Raw genomic sequence first — 13,386 nt, 5'->3', positions numbered from 1 at the left:
CAACCTGGATAAATAATGCATATTTGCTTGAGTCCTCTTATTTTGCATGATGATGATAATGATGATTTTGCTTTGGCTAATCAGAAGGAATAGTAGCATACATACCTAGCCTCAAAAATCTTTGTGGAAACACTGTTTTTTCAGCTGTACTGCTACTGCTGCAGTAGCCCAATCTCCTGTTTTCGTGCTGAAGGGGGGTGGGCAGCCTTTGTCTCTCCAGATGTTGTTTGCTTCTATACTGCATCAGCCCCAGCAAGCACAGCAAGAAGTCAGGGATGATGGGAGTTATAGTTCAACAACATTTGGAGGAACTCCAGTTCCCCATCCTTGTAACAGATTATAACTATTCAGAACAGTTTTGCCTTTAGCTTTATTACATGCACCAGCATCGAAAAGAAGAAGCAACAGAGTGAGCATGCTTCAGTATTTGTTTCAAAGCAGACTTGCAACTACAGCCACTCACATTTCAACAAACATTAGAATGTGGCTTTATTTATCCTGCTGCTCCAGTTTGAACTACTCTTCAGAAAAGAAATGGTAGAAGCGTGTTGTCGAGGCTTTGAAAATAAGTAGGGCAGCTGAAATGAGATTACAGAGGAAAGGCTTCTTTTTATTTATTTATTTTAGATAAAGGGTTCCAACCTCATTGTGTTGGTCCTGTTTTGTTTTTATAGTTACACACCATGATAAAAAAATTTAAAAAATTATCTCAAAAATGATTTTTTTCCAATGCTTTCCCACCCCTTTAATAAGTAAGGATCTTGACAAAACAGATAAAGGGAACTTCTGGAAAAGTGGGTAAAATTTTGGTGTTCTCTCGCAAATTACAGTCAGATGATGATCCTCATTCCTCCTCCACTTTAAAAGAAAGGCCACAAAGGAAATTCAGAATATCATTTTGGCTACTACACTGCTACTACAGAGACACTAGCAGTTACACACATACACACACACACAAAAAAAAATAAGTGCCTGTATCACCTTGCAGCTAACATGTTTATTGCAGCAGAAGCTTTTGCTGAGGAGAGAACCAACTTCATCAGATGTTTGTCCATAGCTGCATCCTGGAGTTTCATTTTAAATGTTTCTTTCAAATCAGGGATAAGAAGCCTGTGGCCCCTCCAGATGATGCTTTCTGGAAGCAAGAGCTGTTTGACAACAAAATGATCTCCATCTGGAGGTTGCCGACTCTCCTTCCTTTGAGGTTTTTAAGGAGAAGTTGGATGGCCATCTGCCAGGAACGTTTCAGTTGAGATTCATGCAGTGCAGGGGGTTGGACTCATAGCTGTCAAGTTTTCCCTTTTCTCGCGAGGACGCCTATTCAGCATAAGGAAATTTCCCTTTAAAAAAAAGGGGGAGAACTTGACAGCTATGGTTGGACTGGATGACCCACAATTCGATGATTCTCCCACCTTTGTGCCACGTGCCCTCAAAGAACCCGCAAACTCCCAGAAGCGTGAGCAGGTTGGGCGCGTCGGGGAGAAAATTAGCCCAATTAGCGCTGAGCCAGCCTTCAACCAATGGGCGGCTGGCTGGGAACTGCCCTACTGTACCAACCGGCTGCGCCAGCGTTCCTGACACGCGACGAAGGGAGGGCTGTGCCATCAGCTCGTCGCCAGCCAATCAGCGCGCCGAGGCTTGGCCGAAGAGCGATAATTTGTTTTGACCGCTCGCTGGCGCGCACGCCCCGCCTCCCTCCCGTGGGAGATGCCCTCAGGCTTGTTTTTGGCGCAAAGGCGGGACTCCTTTGCCTTCGCCTGCCAGGTGCGCCGCGGGGATCCGCGCGCTGTGATGTAAGCGGGGAGGGCGTGGCCGCCGCTCGAGCCCCTGGCGGAGGGAGCGCGAGGTCAGGCGTGCTGAGAGAGCCCCTTTGGAGCGAAGGCGGGATTAAGCCGCTTGTCTGAGGCAGAGGAGGCGGCGAGGCAGCCGCTCGGAGCATGGCAGAAAGGGAGCCGCGGGCGCTGGCTGACCCAGAGCGCGGCAGGTGGACGAGACCTCCGAGGAGGCGCCGCCGCTGCTGACGAAGACTTGGGTGAAGCGGCGAGCCAGAGCAGCGACGGGCGACGGAGCACCGCGGAGAGGATGGCGCTGGAAAGCAGCAGCGCGCACTGGATGGGCTCCTTGCCGTCCGCCCTCAGCGCCCTTCCTCTGGCCAATCTGGCCATCCCAGGTAAGACCCTGCTCTGCTTTGGGGCTCCTCCAGGGTTTCCCGGCGGCACCTGCTCCTTCCTGGCTTGCTTGTGTAGGGGTATCCAGCCGAATTACTAGGGAGGGTTTTTTTTTAAAAGCTATTTCCGGTGTAGCCTAGTGGTTAAGAGACTTAGCCGAACGAGTTAGGAAATCCCAGGGGAGCCACTCTCTATTTCAGCACCACCAGCACCGCTCCTGTGGGATAACGCTGATTTCGCTTGTAGGATTGCAGATGTATGCAGTGTTTTTTTTCCCTTTAGGGGTACTCTCATTTTGACTCGAGAAAATCCCCATTTTATAATTCAAATCGGGGGAAATATATACAGTAAATGGACAAAAGTACAAAGATTCACAAATGTTTAGGGGTATGCGTCCCCCCCCCGAAAAAAAAGCACTGGATGTATGTGATAATAGATCATAGAGTTGGAAGGGACCATAGGGCTCATCTAGTCCAACCCCCTGCGATGCGGGAATCTTTTGCTACACATGGGGCTCAAACCCACGACCCCCAGATAAAGTCTCATGCTCCTCCAACTAAGCTATGTTGCATAATGTTTGTGAAACATTTTAATGTGCTGTACAAAATGTGAAGTATTAGTACAGTTTTGCTGTTGTTAGGCACTCATGGGGTAAATCATAAATCTTAAACCATACTATCACAATGGGGAAAACCAGATCTTAAATTGTACTGTTTTGGTGGGGTGACTAACACACAAACATATACTGTAGTTCTTCTGATTGCAGTTTTATTTATGAGGGTGGGTTAAGATGTCTTTCCTTTCCTGTTTATGGGGTTTCAGGTTTTACTGTTGATTTATTCTATGCTGTCAGCTAAATCAGGGATATTCAGTGGAAACAGGTAGATACTCCATAGGTAACTAAAACATTTTGGAATACTATTGTTTCCCTAATGTATTTTCTCCAATCTTATGGCAAGGCAGAACAACAAATAATGAAAGGGTACCCAAAAGGAAGGTTTGGGAGCAGAAGCTGCTCTTTTCAATCAATTTTTCCTCAATGAATATTTGTGTGTGTGTGTGTGTGAGAGAGAGAGAGTGAGTGATTATTTCAGAATACCAATCTGCAGCATAATTTTTGAGTTTTTGGAAATGGGGGTAATTACCAAAGTTTTTAAAACCTCAAAAAAGAAGGAAACAAGGTGCTTCTAGGGCTTCCATAGTGATGTATGGAAGTGAGAGCTGGACCATAAAGAAGGCTGATCGCCGAAGAATTGATGCTTTTGAATTATGGTGCTGGAGGAGACTCTTGAGAGTCCCATGGACTGCAAGAAGATCAAACCTATCCATTCTTAAGGAAATCAGCCCTGAGTGCTCACTGGAAGGACAGATCGTGAAGCTGAGGCTCCAATACTTTGGCCACCTCATGAGAAGAGAAGAATCCTTGGAAAAGACCTTGATGTTGGGAAAGATTGAGGGCACTAGGAGAAGGGGACGACAGAGGACGAGATGGTTGGACAGTGTTCTCGAAGCTACAAACATGAGTTTGACCAAACTGCGGGAGGCGGTGGAGGACAGGAGTGCCTGGCGTGCTATGGTCCATGGGGTCACGAAGAGTCGGACACGACTAAACGACTAAACAACAACAACAAAGGGCTGCAGCATAAACCCTCTAGACTAGTTGCTTAGTGCTTGATCCAAGAAGTAGATGCATTTCCGACTAGAAAGTGTTGACTCTGAAATATACCGTATATTCCGGCATATAAGACGACTGGGCATATAAGATGACCCCCAACTTTCCCAGTTAAATATAGAGTTTGGGATATACTTGCTGTATAAGAAATATGACCTGGCATATAAGACGACCCCCGATTTTTGAGAAGATTTTCCTGGGTTAAAAAGTAGTCTTATACGCAGGAATATACAGTATATCTTGGGAAGAGCTTAGTGCTCTGGATGTGTTTTCCTCCTATGTTTCACCCTCTTTGGTGCAGAGGTATTCCATCCTCCCAATCACATATTCATTCGTTAAATACCTGAGCACTAGTCAAATGTGGCTCAAAGCCATCTGGTGTCATTCAAGAAACGATCCACTCTTTGTGGTTAAATCTGTGGTAACTATTTGTCAGTGTCTTGCCCTTTAAGGGCATCCTATAATCTTCCACCTAAAATGGACCACCTTACCAGTAACTTTTGTACCTGGTTACAGTATGGTTATTTACCATTTGTTCATTTTCATTTATGAATATATTCTGGTGAAACATCTCAAAAGTAGTAGTTACAGGTAGGTAGCCGTGTTGGTCTGAGTCGAAGCAAAATAAAAAAATTCCTTCAGTAGCACCTTAAAGACCAACTAAGTTTATATTTTGGTATGAGCTTTCGTGTGCATTCTGTTTCTAGTGTATCTGAAGAAGTGTGCATGCACACGAAAGCTCATACCAAAATATAAACTTAGTTGGTCTTTAAGGTGCTACTGAAGGAATTTTTTTATTTTATCTCAAAAGTAGTTAGCAATTTAAAAAAAACCCATCAACAATAAAAGCTTTCTTGAAAAAACAAAAAAAATCAAGTCCAGTACAGATACAGACTGGTTGTTTTTTTGTTTTTTGTTTAAAAAGAGCCTACCTAAATGGCTTGTTGCTCAGGTTCCCAAACCTGTATCCCCCTCAAACAGCCTCTGAATAAGTAAAGGCCTGTTCAAACGCTTATACTAGTGCTGTAGTGAAGAAGCTTTCCAATGGGGACTACTAGCCGCTGCTGTAGAACCATCAGTGGAGGCAGAATTCCCACCTGTATCTGTCATTGTTGTGTGTATGTGTGTGTGTGTGAGAGAGAGAGAGAGAGATGGGGACAACTCAGCTAAGCACTGGAAAGCAGAGATTTGCTTATTACCCCTTGCTCTGCAAGGTTTCATGGCAGTCTGGACTAGATTTTGATGTGGGGAGGGGAGAGGAAGGGATGAGAAAGTTCCACTGCACAAGCGGAAGTCCACTTTCAAAGAGGACTTGGATGGATACACCCCATAATTCCCCCTGAGCTTCTGCTCCCTAAATAGCTTTCATGTCACTGCCCCAGTGAAAGTTGGAGTTATTTATGTGAAGGATTTAATGAGAAGATGTGCACAAAACTTGACATTTGATTGCAGAGAATACTCATTCTTGGTACCAATGCCAAAGTCTTATCAAAAAGGTGAAGCTGTTCTCTAAAGGGGTTTCCTGTGACCTAATGTTTTGTTATTGAACTGAATCCAAATGTCACAGATGCAGGCAACAATTTGACTATATATACTTGGTTTGTTCCTGGGGAGTGGGAGAGGAAACACTTACATACATACTCATGTGCATATGGATTCTGCATGATAAGCTTCTCTGCCCAGTGCCCATAAAGGTGTGATAGAATAATATTTCCCCCTTTTTCAGATAAAGAGAATGGTGGTTGAACATTACTGTAAATGAGCCTGGTTAACCAGGATAAAATGTTCAGTACTGTCTCCGGCTTTAGGATGTAATCGGATAACTAGCTGAGGTCAAACAACATTCCCCAACACAGCCTGTGTAGACTGTGTATTATTGCAATTATAGGCTTATTATTTAGGAAGGGTGACCTTTTCTTAGAAATATTCATAGTTGGTTTCTGCTAGAGACAGGATACCAGACTAGATGAATCATTGTTCTGCTGTAGTAATGACCATGTCTGTTCATCTCCCAGAACTGGCAAAGGACAGCTAGGCACGACCTGGCATTTGGTTTGTCATGTTTTGCATTTGCAGGACACTTGTCAAACAAGGAATGTCGCAGTTCAGTAGAACCACAGCTTCAGCCCTGCTCTTCAAGATATTAATAAATCTATGAAAGGCCCTGTTGGGGCATAACAGTGGCTAGTACAACTGCTCCAGTAAATGTCTGCTCATAATCCCCCATATGTTTCTTGATAAGGGATGGGGAGTGTATCCCTATTAAAACTAATCTCGTTTTAATGTCTAGTGAGTCTGAAGAGATATGAAAACATGCTTTGAATTTAGAGGTCGGTTGGCTTATTGAAAGAACTTTCTCCAAACCCAGATCCTGCTCCTGCATTTTCCAAAATGGCTCAACATCTAAAATTGAGCAGAAAACTTATAATTATAATGTTGCAAAAAAGAGGCTCTCTTTATCAAAAATTGCAGATCTTCTATAGTTCAGGGATGTTTGTTTGTTTGTTTAGTCGTTTAGTCGTGTCCGACTCTTCGTGACCCCATGGACCATAGCACGGCAGGCACTCCTGTCTTCCACTGCCTCCCGCAGTTTGGTCAAACTCATGTTTGTAGCTTCGAGAACACTGTCCAACCATCTCGTCCTCTGTCGTCCCCTTCTCCTAGTGCCCTCAATCTTTCCCAACATCAGGGTCTTTTCCAAGGATTCTTCTCTTCTCATGAGGTGGCCAAAGTATTGGAGCCTCAGCTTCACAATCTGTCCTTCCAGTGAGCACTCAGGGCTGATTTCCTTAAGAATGGATAGGTTTGATCTTCTTGCAGTCCATGGGACTCTCAAGAGTCTCCTCCAGCACCATAATTCAAAAGCATCAATTCTTCGGCGATCAGCCTTCTTTATGGTCCAGCTCTCACTTCCATACATCACTACTGGGAAAACCATAGCTTTAACTATACAGACCTTTGTAGGCAAGGTGATGTCTCTGCTTTTTAAGATGCTGTCTAGGTTTGTCATTGCTTTTCTCCCAAGAGTTCAGGGATAGCCAACATATATTGTTCAACCGCAACCCCCATCATCCCTGTTCAATGGCTAGATTGGTTGGGCTGATGGTAAGTGGAGTTCAATAACGTAGAGGGCCACATTGGTTACACCAATCTAGTTCCTCTAGCTAGTTGTGAGACGCCTTGTGTATGCTGCTGATGGAATAGAATGAGGAGAGAAAAGAACAGCTCCCTGGCTGGAGCATTCCAGAATTTCAGGCAGGATTCTTGCCAAGCCCTACCTGAAGACTCCAGGGATTGAACTAGGGGCTGCATGCAAAGCAGATGATCTAACCACTGAGCTATGGTGCTTCTCTTATCTGGGTTCAGGAGAAGCCATAGCTAAGAGACTAGCTTTGGCTAGGCAAATGCACTTCTAGCCCCAGAGGCTGCTTGAGACTTCAGTCTTTTAGGACTTCGTGTTCAGTCAAAGCATATATAGAATGAAACTTAGCCAGCAATGAGAACTTTTAGGTATGGCTTGCTTTTAGTTATTAATGCTTACATCATAAATAGGCACATGCCATAATGCTGATAATGAGTAATCCTCAAATGATTTCTACTGTTTATTCTAGTCATTCCATTGATGTGCCTCAACGTAAAGATAACATGATAAATTGTGAGCCGTGTGAATGAGTACTGTCTTTTTCCAGTCCTGAATCTCCCAACATTCAGCTTCATTGGCTCTTCTTGAGTTCTAGTATTATAGGAGAGGGGGGACTTTTCTTTCTCCACTTTCTCCACATCATTCTATATACAGTGGTACCTCTACTTACAAATAACTCTACTTACGAATGTTTCTACTTACGAATGGAGCTCCGTCCGCCATCTTGGATGTGGTTTAGATAGGATTTTTTCTACTTACGGATTTTTAGATAGGGTTGCTTCTACTTACAAATTTTTCTCCCAATGCATTCCTGTGGGATTCGACTTACAAATTTTTTCGACTTACAAATGTGCGTTCGGAATGCATTAAATTCGTAAGTAGAGGTTCCACTGTACCTCTGTTGTATCTCTTCTTATTCAAGTATGATGAACATTGACTAACTCCCCATATCTCTAGTTTTCACAGCTGAATTATAACCAATTTCTTTCACTCGCTTTAGTCTCCCTCCTGGAAGTTAATACTATCCATCCCCCCCCCAGTAAGCATAGCATATCAGTTCACTCTGTGTGGTGCTGTACATTGGTAAGTCACATTGAGTACTAGAATAATTTCCTATTACATCATGAGCCAGATACTTTGCAGCATTTACACTAAGCAACTTAAGCCGTCTGTGTATCTATTTAACCATGCAATCCTATGCATATCTACTCAGAAGTTAGTCCCATTGAGATCAATGGAGCTTACTCTCATTTAATTGGGAAGAGGATTTCAGCCTCAGTTCCTTGGATCTTATTTTTCCTATGGTATAATATGAATATGTTATAGTACTTGATGTACCTTACATAACTGACCATGCTGAAATTGCATGCTGTCTTCTGCTGAATATTAGTAATGAGTCATGGCACAGTGGAAGGGATGCATCAAACCTAAATTATATTCCTCAGTAGTAGTTATGTATCCTATATGTGACAATAAAAAAGCACTTGTATCTTGAATATCTGAATATGTCTGAATACAGACATTGGATTCTTATCTCATTATACATGACTAGTATCATGAAGCCCTTTCAATTAACGGGTGCTAGAACATATGTGGTGAAACATATGTAGGTTGGTGTGACTGAACTGGGGAAGTGGGTAGCCTTGAGGCACCACAAAAAAGCCCTTTTGGCATGATGGCTTCACAGCAGGGAAACACAGGAGCAGTGAAAAGGATGACAACTTTTTTTTTGCAAGGGAGGAGAGTCATGGGGGGGGGGCTGATGCAGCCTGCCCGCTAGCCATCTTTGAGCTAGAGGCCCTAAACAGGAATGCCTGGGGTTAGGGACCCACAACAATCCCTTGAAGCTAGGGGTGGGGAACCTGACAAAGGCATTCTCTGGGGGGAAAGCTTTGGGGAGCTCGTTCAGGTGGTGGGCAGGGCCAAACCATACCCCCTTATTACACACACACACACACACACACACACACACACACACACACACACACCTCTCTTAGCCCTGAACTCCATAGGTAGAACATGAGACTCTTCCTCTCAGGGTTGTGGGTTCGATACCCACGTTGGACAAAAGATTCCTACACTGCAGGGAAGGGGACTACAGGGCTCTCCAGGTCCCTTCCAGCTCTTTTATTCTGATTCTCTCTCTCTCTCTCTCTCTCTCTCTCTCTCTCTCTCTCTCTCACACACACACACACACACACACACACACACCAATCTCACACAGTCTAAAGCCTGAGCCAGAGTGCCAGAATATGCTGAGGATGAAATGGGGGGGGGGAAATAGAGGGGTGCTTAAGAGCTGTGGATTCTTATCCCTTGGGGCTGAGTGCAGGAAGGGTCGAGTTCATGCCCCAGAGAGTTATGGGTAAGGGCTGGTGTTAGTGCAGGGGAAATGCCGTGGGTAGCATGGAGAGAGGATTCAAAGAGTGCTGCAGGCAAGAGCTGGAGAGGGTGCAAGGCGGAGGAGCATCGTGGCAACACATGGAAGGCACGGGGTGGGGTGGGGAGTGCCAGTGCAGGGCCATTGATCTGGGCGTCTCACCGCAGCAGGTTGGGTGCCCAAACGATGGCTAAGTTGTGGATATGCATGCTGGTGTTTTGACTGTGGATAGCCATGCGGGCCAGGTGCCGCAGCAGGAATTCCAGGGTCCTGTTGGGACAGAGCAGAAGCTGCTACAGCTAGACAGTCCACTTTGATGGACTGCCGGCCCCCTTGCAAACCCCACCCTCAACACCATTCCGCCACCCCCCCTTGCAAGGGCTCTTGCATTCACCCTCCCGCCCCTTGCTGGGAGAGCCACCTCGGGCACCGTATTTGCGCCTCAAGCAATGCCTACCTATAGTGCGGTGGGGAGGGGGGTGTTGAGGCAAAGCAGGCAAGGCGAGAGAGGGAGAGGAAAGCACCCCTTCCTGCGCAAGGTGGTAGGGGCTTGTGGAAATTTAGGCTTTTCTGGAGGAGCTTGTTTCTGCGAAGGGAAGCCGGCGCGCGCGGGAAAGCTCTCTAGGGGAGCCTGCGAGGCAAAAAGCAGTGCGCGCCTAGAGCTCCACCCCCGTCTCTCTCTCTCTCTCTCTCTCTCTCTCTCTCTCTCTCTCTCATTCTCCAGGGCTGGGGGAGGGGCAGGAGTGGGTAGAAAGCGGAAAAGCCTTTCCATGAGCTGCCTGGTGCAGCCAGGCTGCTGCCGCCGCCGCCGCTTCTCCTCCTCCTCCTCCTTACGACGTTTCCCCTAAGTCTGGAGAGCGTGGGGGGGACGAGAGAGCGGGAGAGAGAGAGCACGCTCTGCGTTCCAAGTCCCAACGGCTGTCGTGGGGCACATGCGCAGTAGCGCAAACCCAGGGACACAGGGACTGGACGCAGAGACACAGGGACTTTATTATATAGGATAAAGCTATATTTAGCCATCTCACTCCTTGCTTTTTCCTGTAAGACCAATTGCAGTCTTCATATGTTGAGCTTCTCAGGTAGACTAGAGGTTGAATAGTAGGATTGATTATGCATTTTCTCCCAAGGTAAGGGGAAGTGACCTTGCTAAGCCTGCCAGGACAGCTTACTCTATGGTATCAACCCATTCATACATTAGATTTAAGCATGTTGGTTATATGAGGCTGGTTATCTCACATGTTATGATTTAACAGTAAACAGTGGGACAACCCCCATCCCACTGCTCAGACCCGTACCTACAAATCATGAACCTGTGACTAGAAATTGTCACACCAACAGAAGCGTGGATGAACCCTGTGCAAGTGTAATCCCTGTGATGAAGAAGAGTTGATAGCAGTGTGCTGAGTACGTAGGTGCTTGTTAAATCATCAAGTTTAATAGATGCTCATCCAAGCTTGGCATATGATTAAACAAGACACATGGAATTGGGTGATGGCACATACAAGGTTCATATTCTTTAGCAGCAAGTTTAGGAAGATGCAGGGAAATACTGACAAGCTATTGACTTGCCTTTTTAACTTTTTCTTAACCAGTATACATCAGGAACAAATGCTTTACTTCCTTACAGCCACATGGCATTTTATGTCACTGGCTCTTAACAATCAAATTCATGGGCACCAGTATGTCTGTTTGCTGGGCCAAATTTCTAGCCAGTTAGATGACAGGCCATTTGGTGTCCTTTAACTTACCATTGTAAACAAGTAAACTCATTTTGGCAAGTTGGCTAGTTTAACTCATTCAGAATGAGGCCCCGAAGTTCCCCTCAGAAATAAACACACAGACACGAGTATGTTGGGTTAATGGGATAAATTAGGTCACAACTTCATTGGTTACAGATGTTAGCTGTTTGGCTTAGGCATTTGGGTGAAGCCAGACTACTGTATATCCTGACTCTCCTGCCCATCTGCAGGAAGTCTCTCAAAGGTCAACCACTGATAGGGAGAGCCCTATGATATGTATCAATTGAGAGCACCCCCAGGGTCACCAATGGGGTTGTGGCATGGCCCTAGCCCACACCCAGGCTTTGGACAGGAACCACACACCCAGATCCCTTTAATGGGATACCCTTAATAAGGAGGGGCAGGTGGAGGCAACAACCTCCCCTCCCATAAACAAGGCTTACCCAATGCCTAACCGCCACTCGAGCCAAAAGGCTCACCGCCAACAACCTCACACCTGCAACCAACACCTAATGCCTGGTAAAGCATGGTAAATTACTTTGGGGACATGGTGTAAGAGGATTGTGTGTGCTTGTATGAGGGCAATAAATAAGGTGTTCTTTACAATTTCCTCAAAATAGTTTTGAACCAGCATGAATTAGTTCCAATAATAAAAAAATAAGTTGCATTGCATTCCTTTCCATCTGTACCACTTTTGTCTGAAGTTTAACAAATAGCAACAGGTTCTTTTGAAGTTTGTGTTGGTTGCTTAATTATTTGATTGCCTGCTCAACTAGAAAACAATAAATGACAATGGTTAATTATATGTTACCATTGCTTTTTCAAAATATTAAAATAACTCATCAAAAATTTAAAATGTGTAATGCAGGATAAAACATAAGAAAGAGTGGCTTATGGTCCAAGTTTCAAGAATTATGTTTTCTGCACTGTTTTCCCAGTATTAGAACTAACTCCAGGAAAAATGATGATCTGCTAGCTGCTGCCTTTAATCTCTGTTGCATCTGTTGAACTGTCCCTTCTCTGTTCCAGCCCCCTCCTCCCTTCCTTTCATCTCTCTGTGTGCATGCTGGATAATAGTTTCACTGGGTTTTGACATAATTCTTTCCATGAGGATAGGCTCAGCTGTTTCTCTTCACAGCCTGCACTACACCCTTCCGCTCTTGTCCCTCCCTCAGCACTTAGCAAAATCATGTTTCTTACAGCCTGTGGTGCTATGTCTTGGGGAAAGAATATAATGACTGCAAGTGTTTATTTCCCTACTTTGAATAATTTGCTGCATAAAAAGCTAAAAGTCTGTCAAATGCTTTTAACCATTTCTGGGTGGTTGTTTTCTTTTAGTTTAAAAACCAATTTAACGTGTGTGTTTTTTTTAAAAAATAATTTTTATTAGTTTTACAGAGAAACACAACACTTTAAACACAACCGATACAAACAAAAATAACAAGAAAAAATAACATTACACAAATAACAATAAAAACACAAAAATCAAAATACCATAATCATTTTCCTTTAACATTGTAAGAGGGAACTTCCTCAAGTTCCCTCTATTTGCGGTTCATTTCTCATTCATCAATTTCCAATTCATTGTTTAAGACTCCTTGCAATTTCAAATCTTTCATACATCAATTTACTAAACATAATTCTCAAACCCTCAGTTTCTATAAACTTCTAAATCTAATCTCAATATACAATTTTACCATATTTTTTAAAATAAACTTTAAAGTCTTGCCACTCTTCTTCTGTCGCTTCTTCTCCCCGGTCGCGTATTCTCCCGGTCATCTCAGCCAGTTCCATGTACTCCATCATTTTCATTTGCCAATTGTCCACTGTTGGTAATTCTTGGGTCTTCCAGTTCTTGGCTAATAATACTCTTGCCGCCGTTGTAGCATACATAAAAAATTAACGTTTTCTTGGGAATCTCTTTTCCAACTATACCCAATAGAAAGGATTCTGGTTTCTTAATAAATGTGTTTTTCAACACTCCCTTTAGTTCATTATAAATCTTCTCCCAGAAATCCCTTACTAGTGGGCAAGTCCACCACATATGATAAAAAGATCCTTCCTCTTTCTTACATTTCCAACATTTATTATCATGATTATGATAGATCTTAGCTAATTTTACTGGTGTAAGATACCATCTATACATCATTTTCATTATATTTTCTCTTAAAAGATTACACACAGTAAATTTCAAATTCTGTTTCCATAATTTTTCCCAATCTTCCATCAAAATATTATGTCCCACATCCTTTGCCCACAATATCATAACATTCTTTGTTTGTTCT

At 44.0% G+C, this 13,386-nt stretch overlaps 1 protein-coding gene across 1 annotated transcript in view; it reads left to right on the top strand.

The window, feature by feature from the left end:
• The first annotated feature begins 1,779 nt into the window (after positions 1-1,779).
• Positions 1,780-13,386, top strand: part of PLCXD2 (phosphatidylinositol specific phospholipase C X domain containing 2) — a 36,249-nt gene continuing 24,642 nt past the window's right edge. Inside the window, exon 1 of the mRNA XM_035116497.2 lies at positions 1,780-2,170. Coding sequence (XP_034972388.2) covers positions 2,083-2,170 — 88 coding nt within the window. The 5' untranslated portion in view covers positions 1,780-2,082. The remainder of the gene's footprint in view (positions 2,171-13,386) is intronic.

Source organism: Zootoca vivipara, chromosome 4 (genome assembly GCF_963506605.1).
Source record: "Zootoca vivipara chromosome 4, rZooViv1.1, whole genome shotgun sequence".
NCBI classification, from domain to species: Eukaryota; Metazoa; Chordata; class Lepidosauria; order Squamata; family Lacertidae; genus Zootoca; species Zootoca vivipara.
Note: the sequence above shows the minus strand (reverse complement) of the source record. Positions and strands in the feature narration are given on the sequence as shown.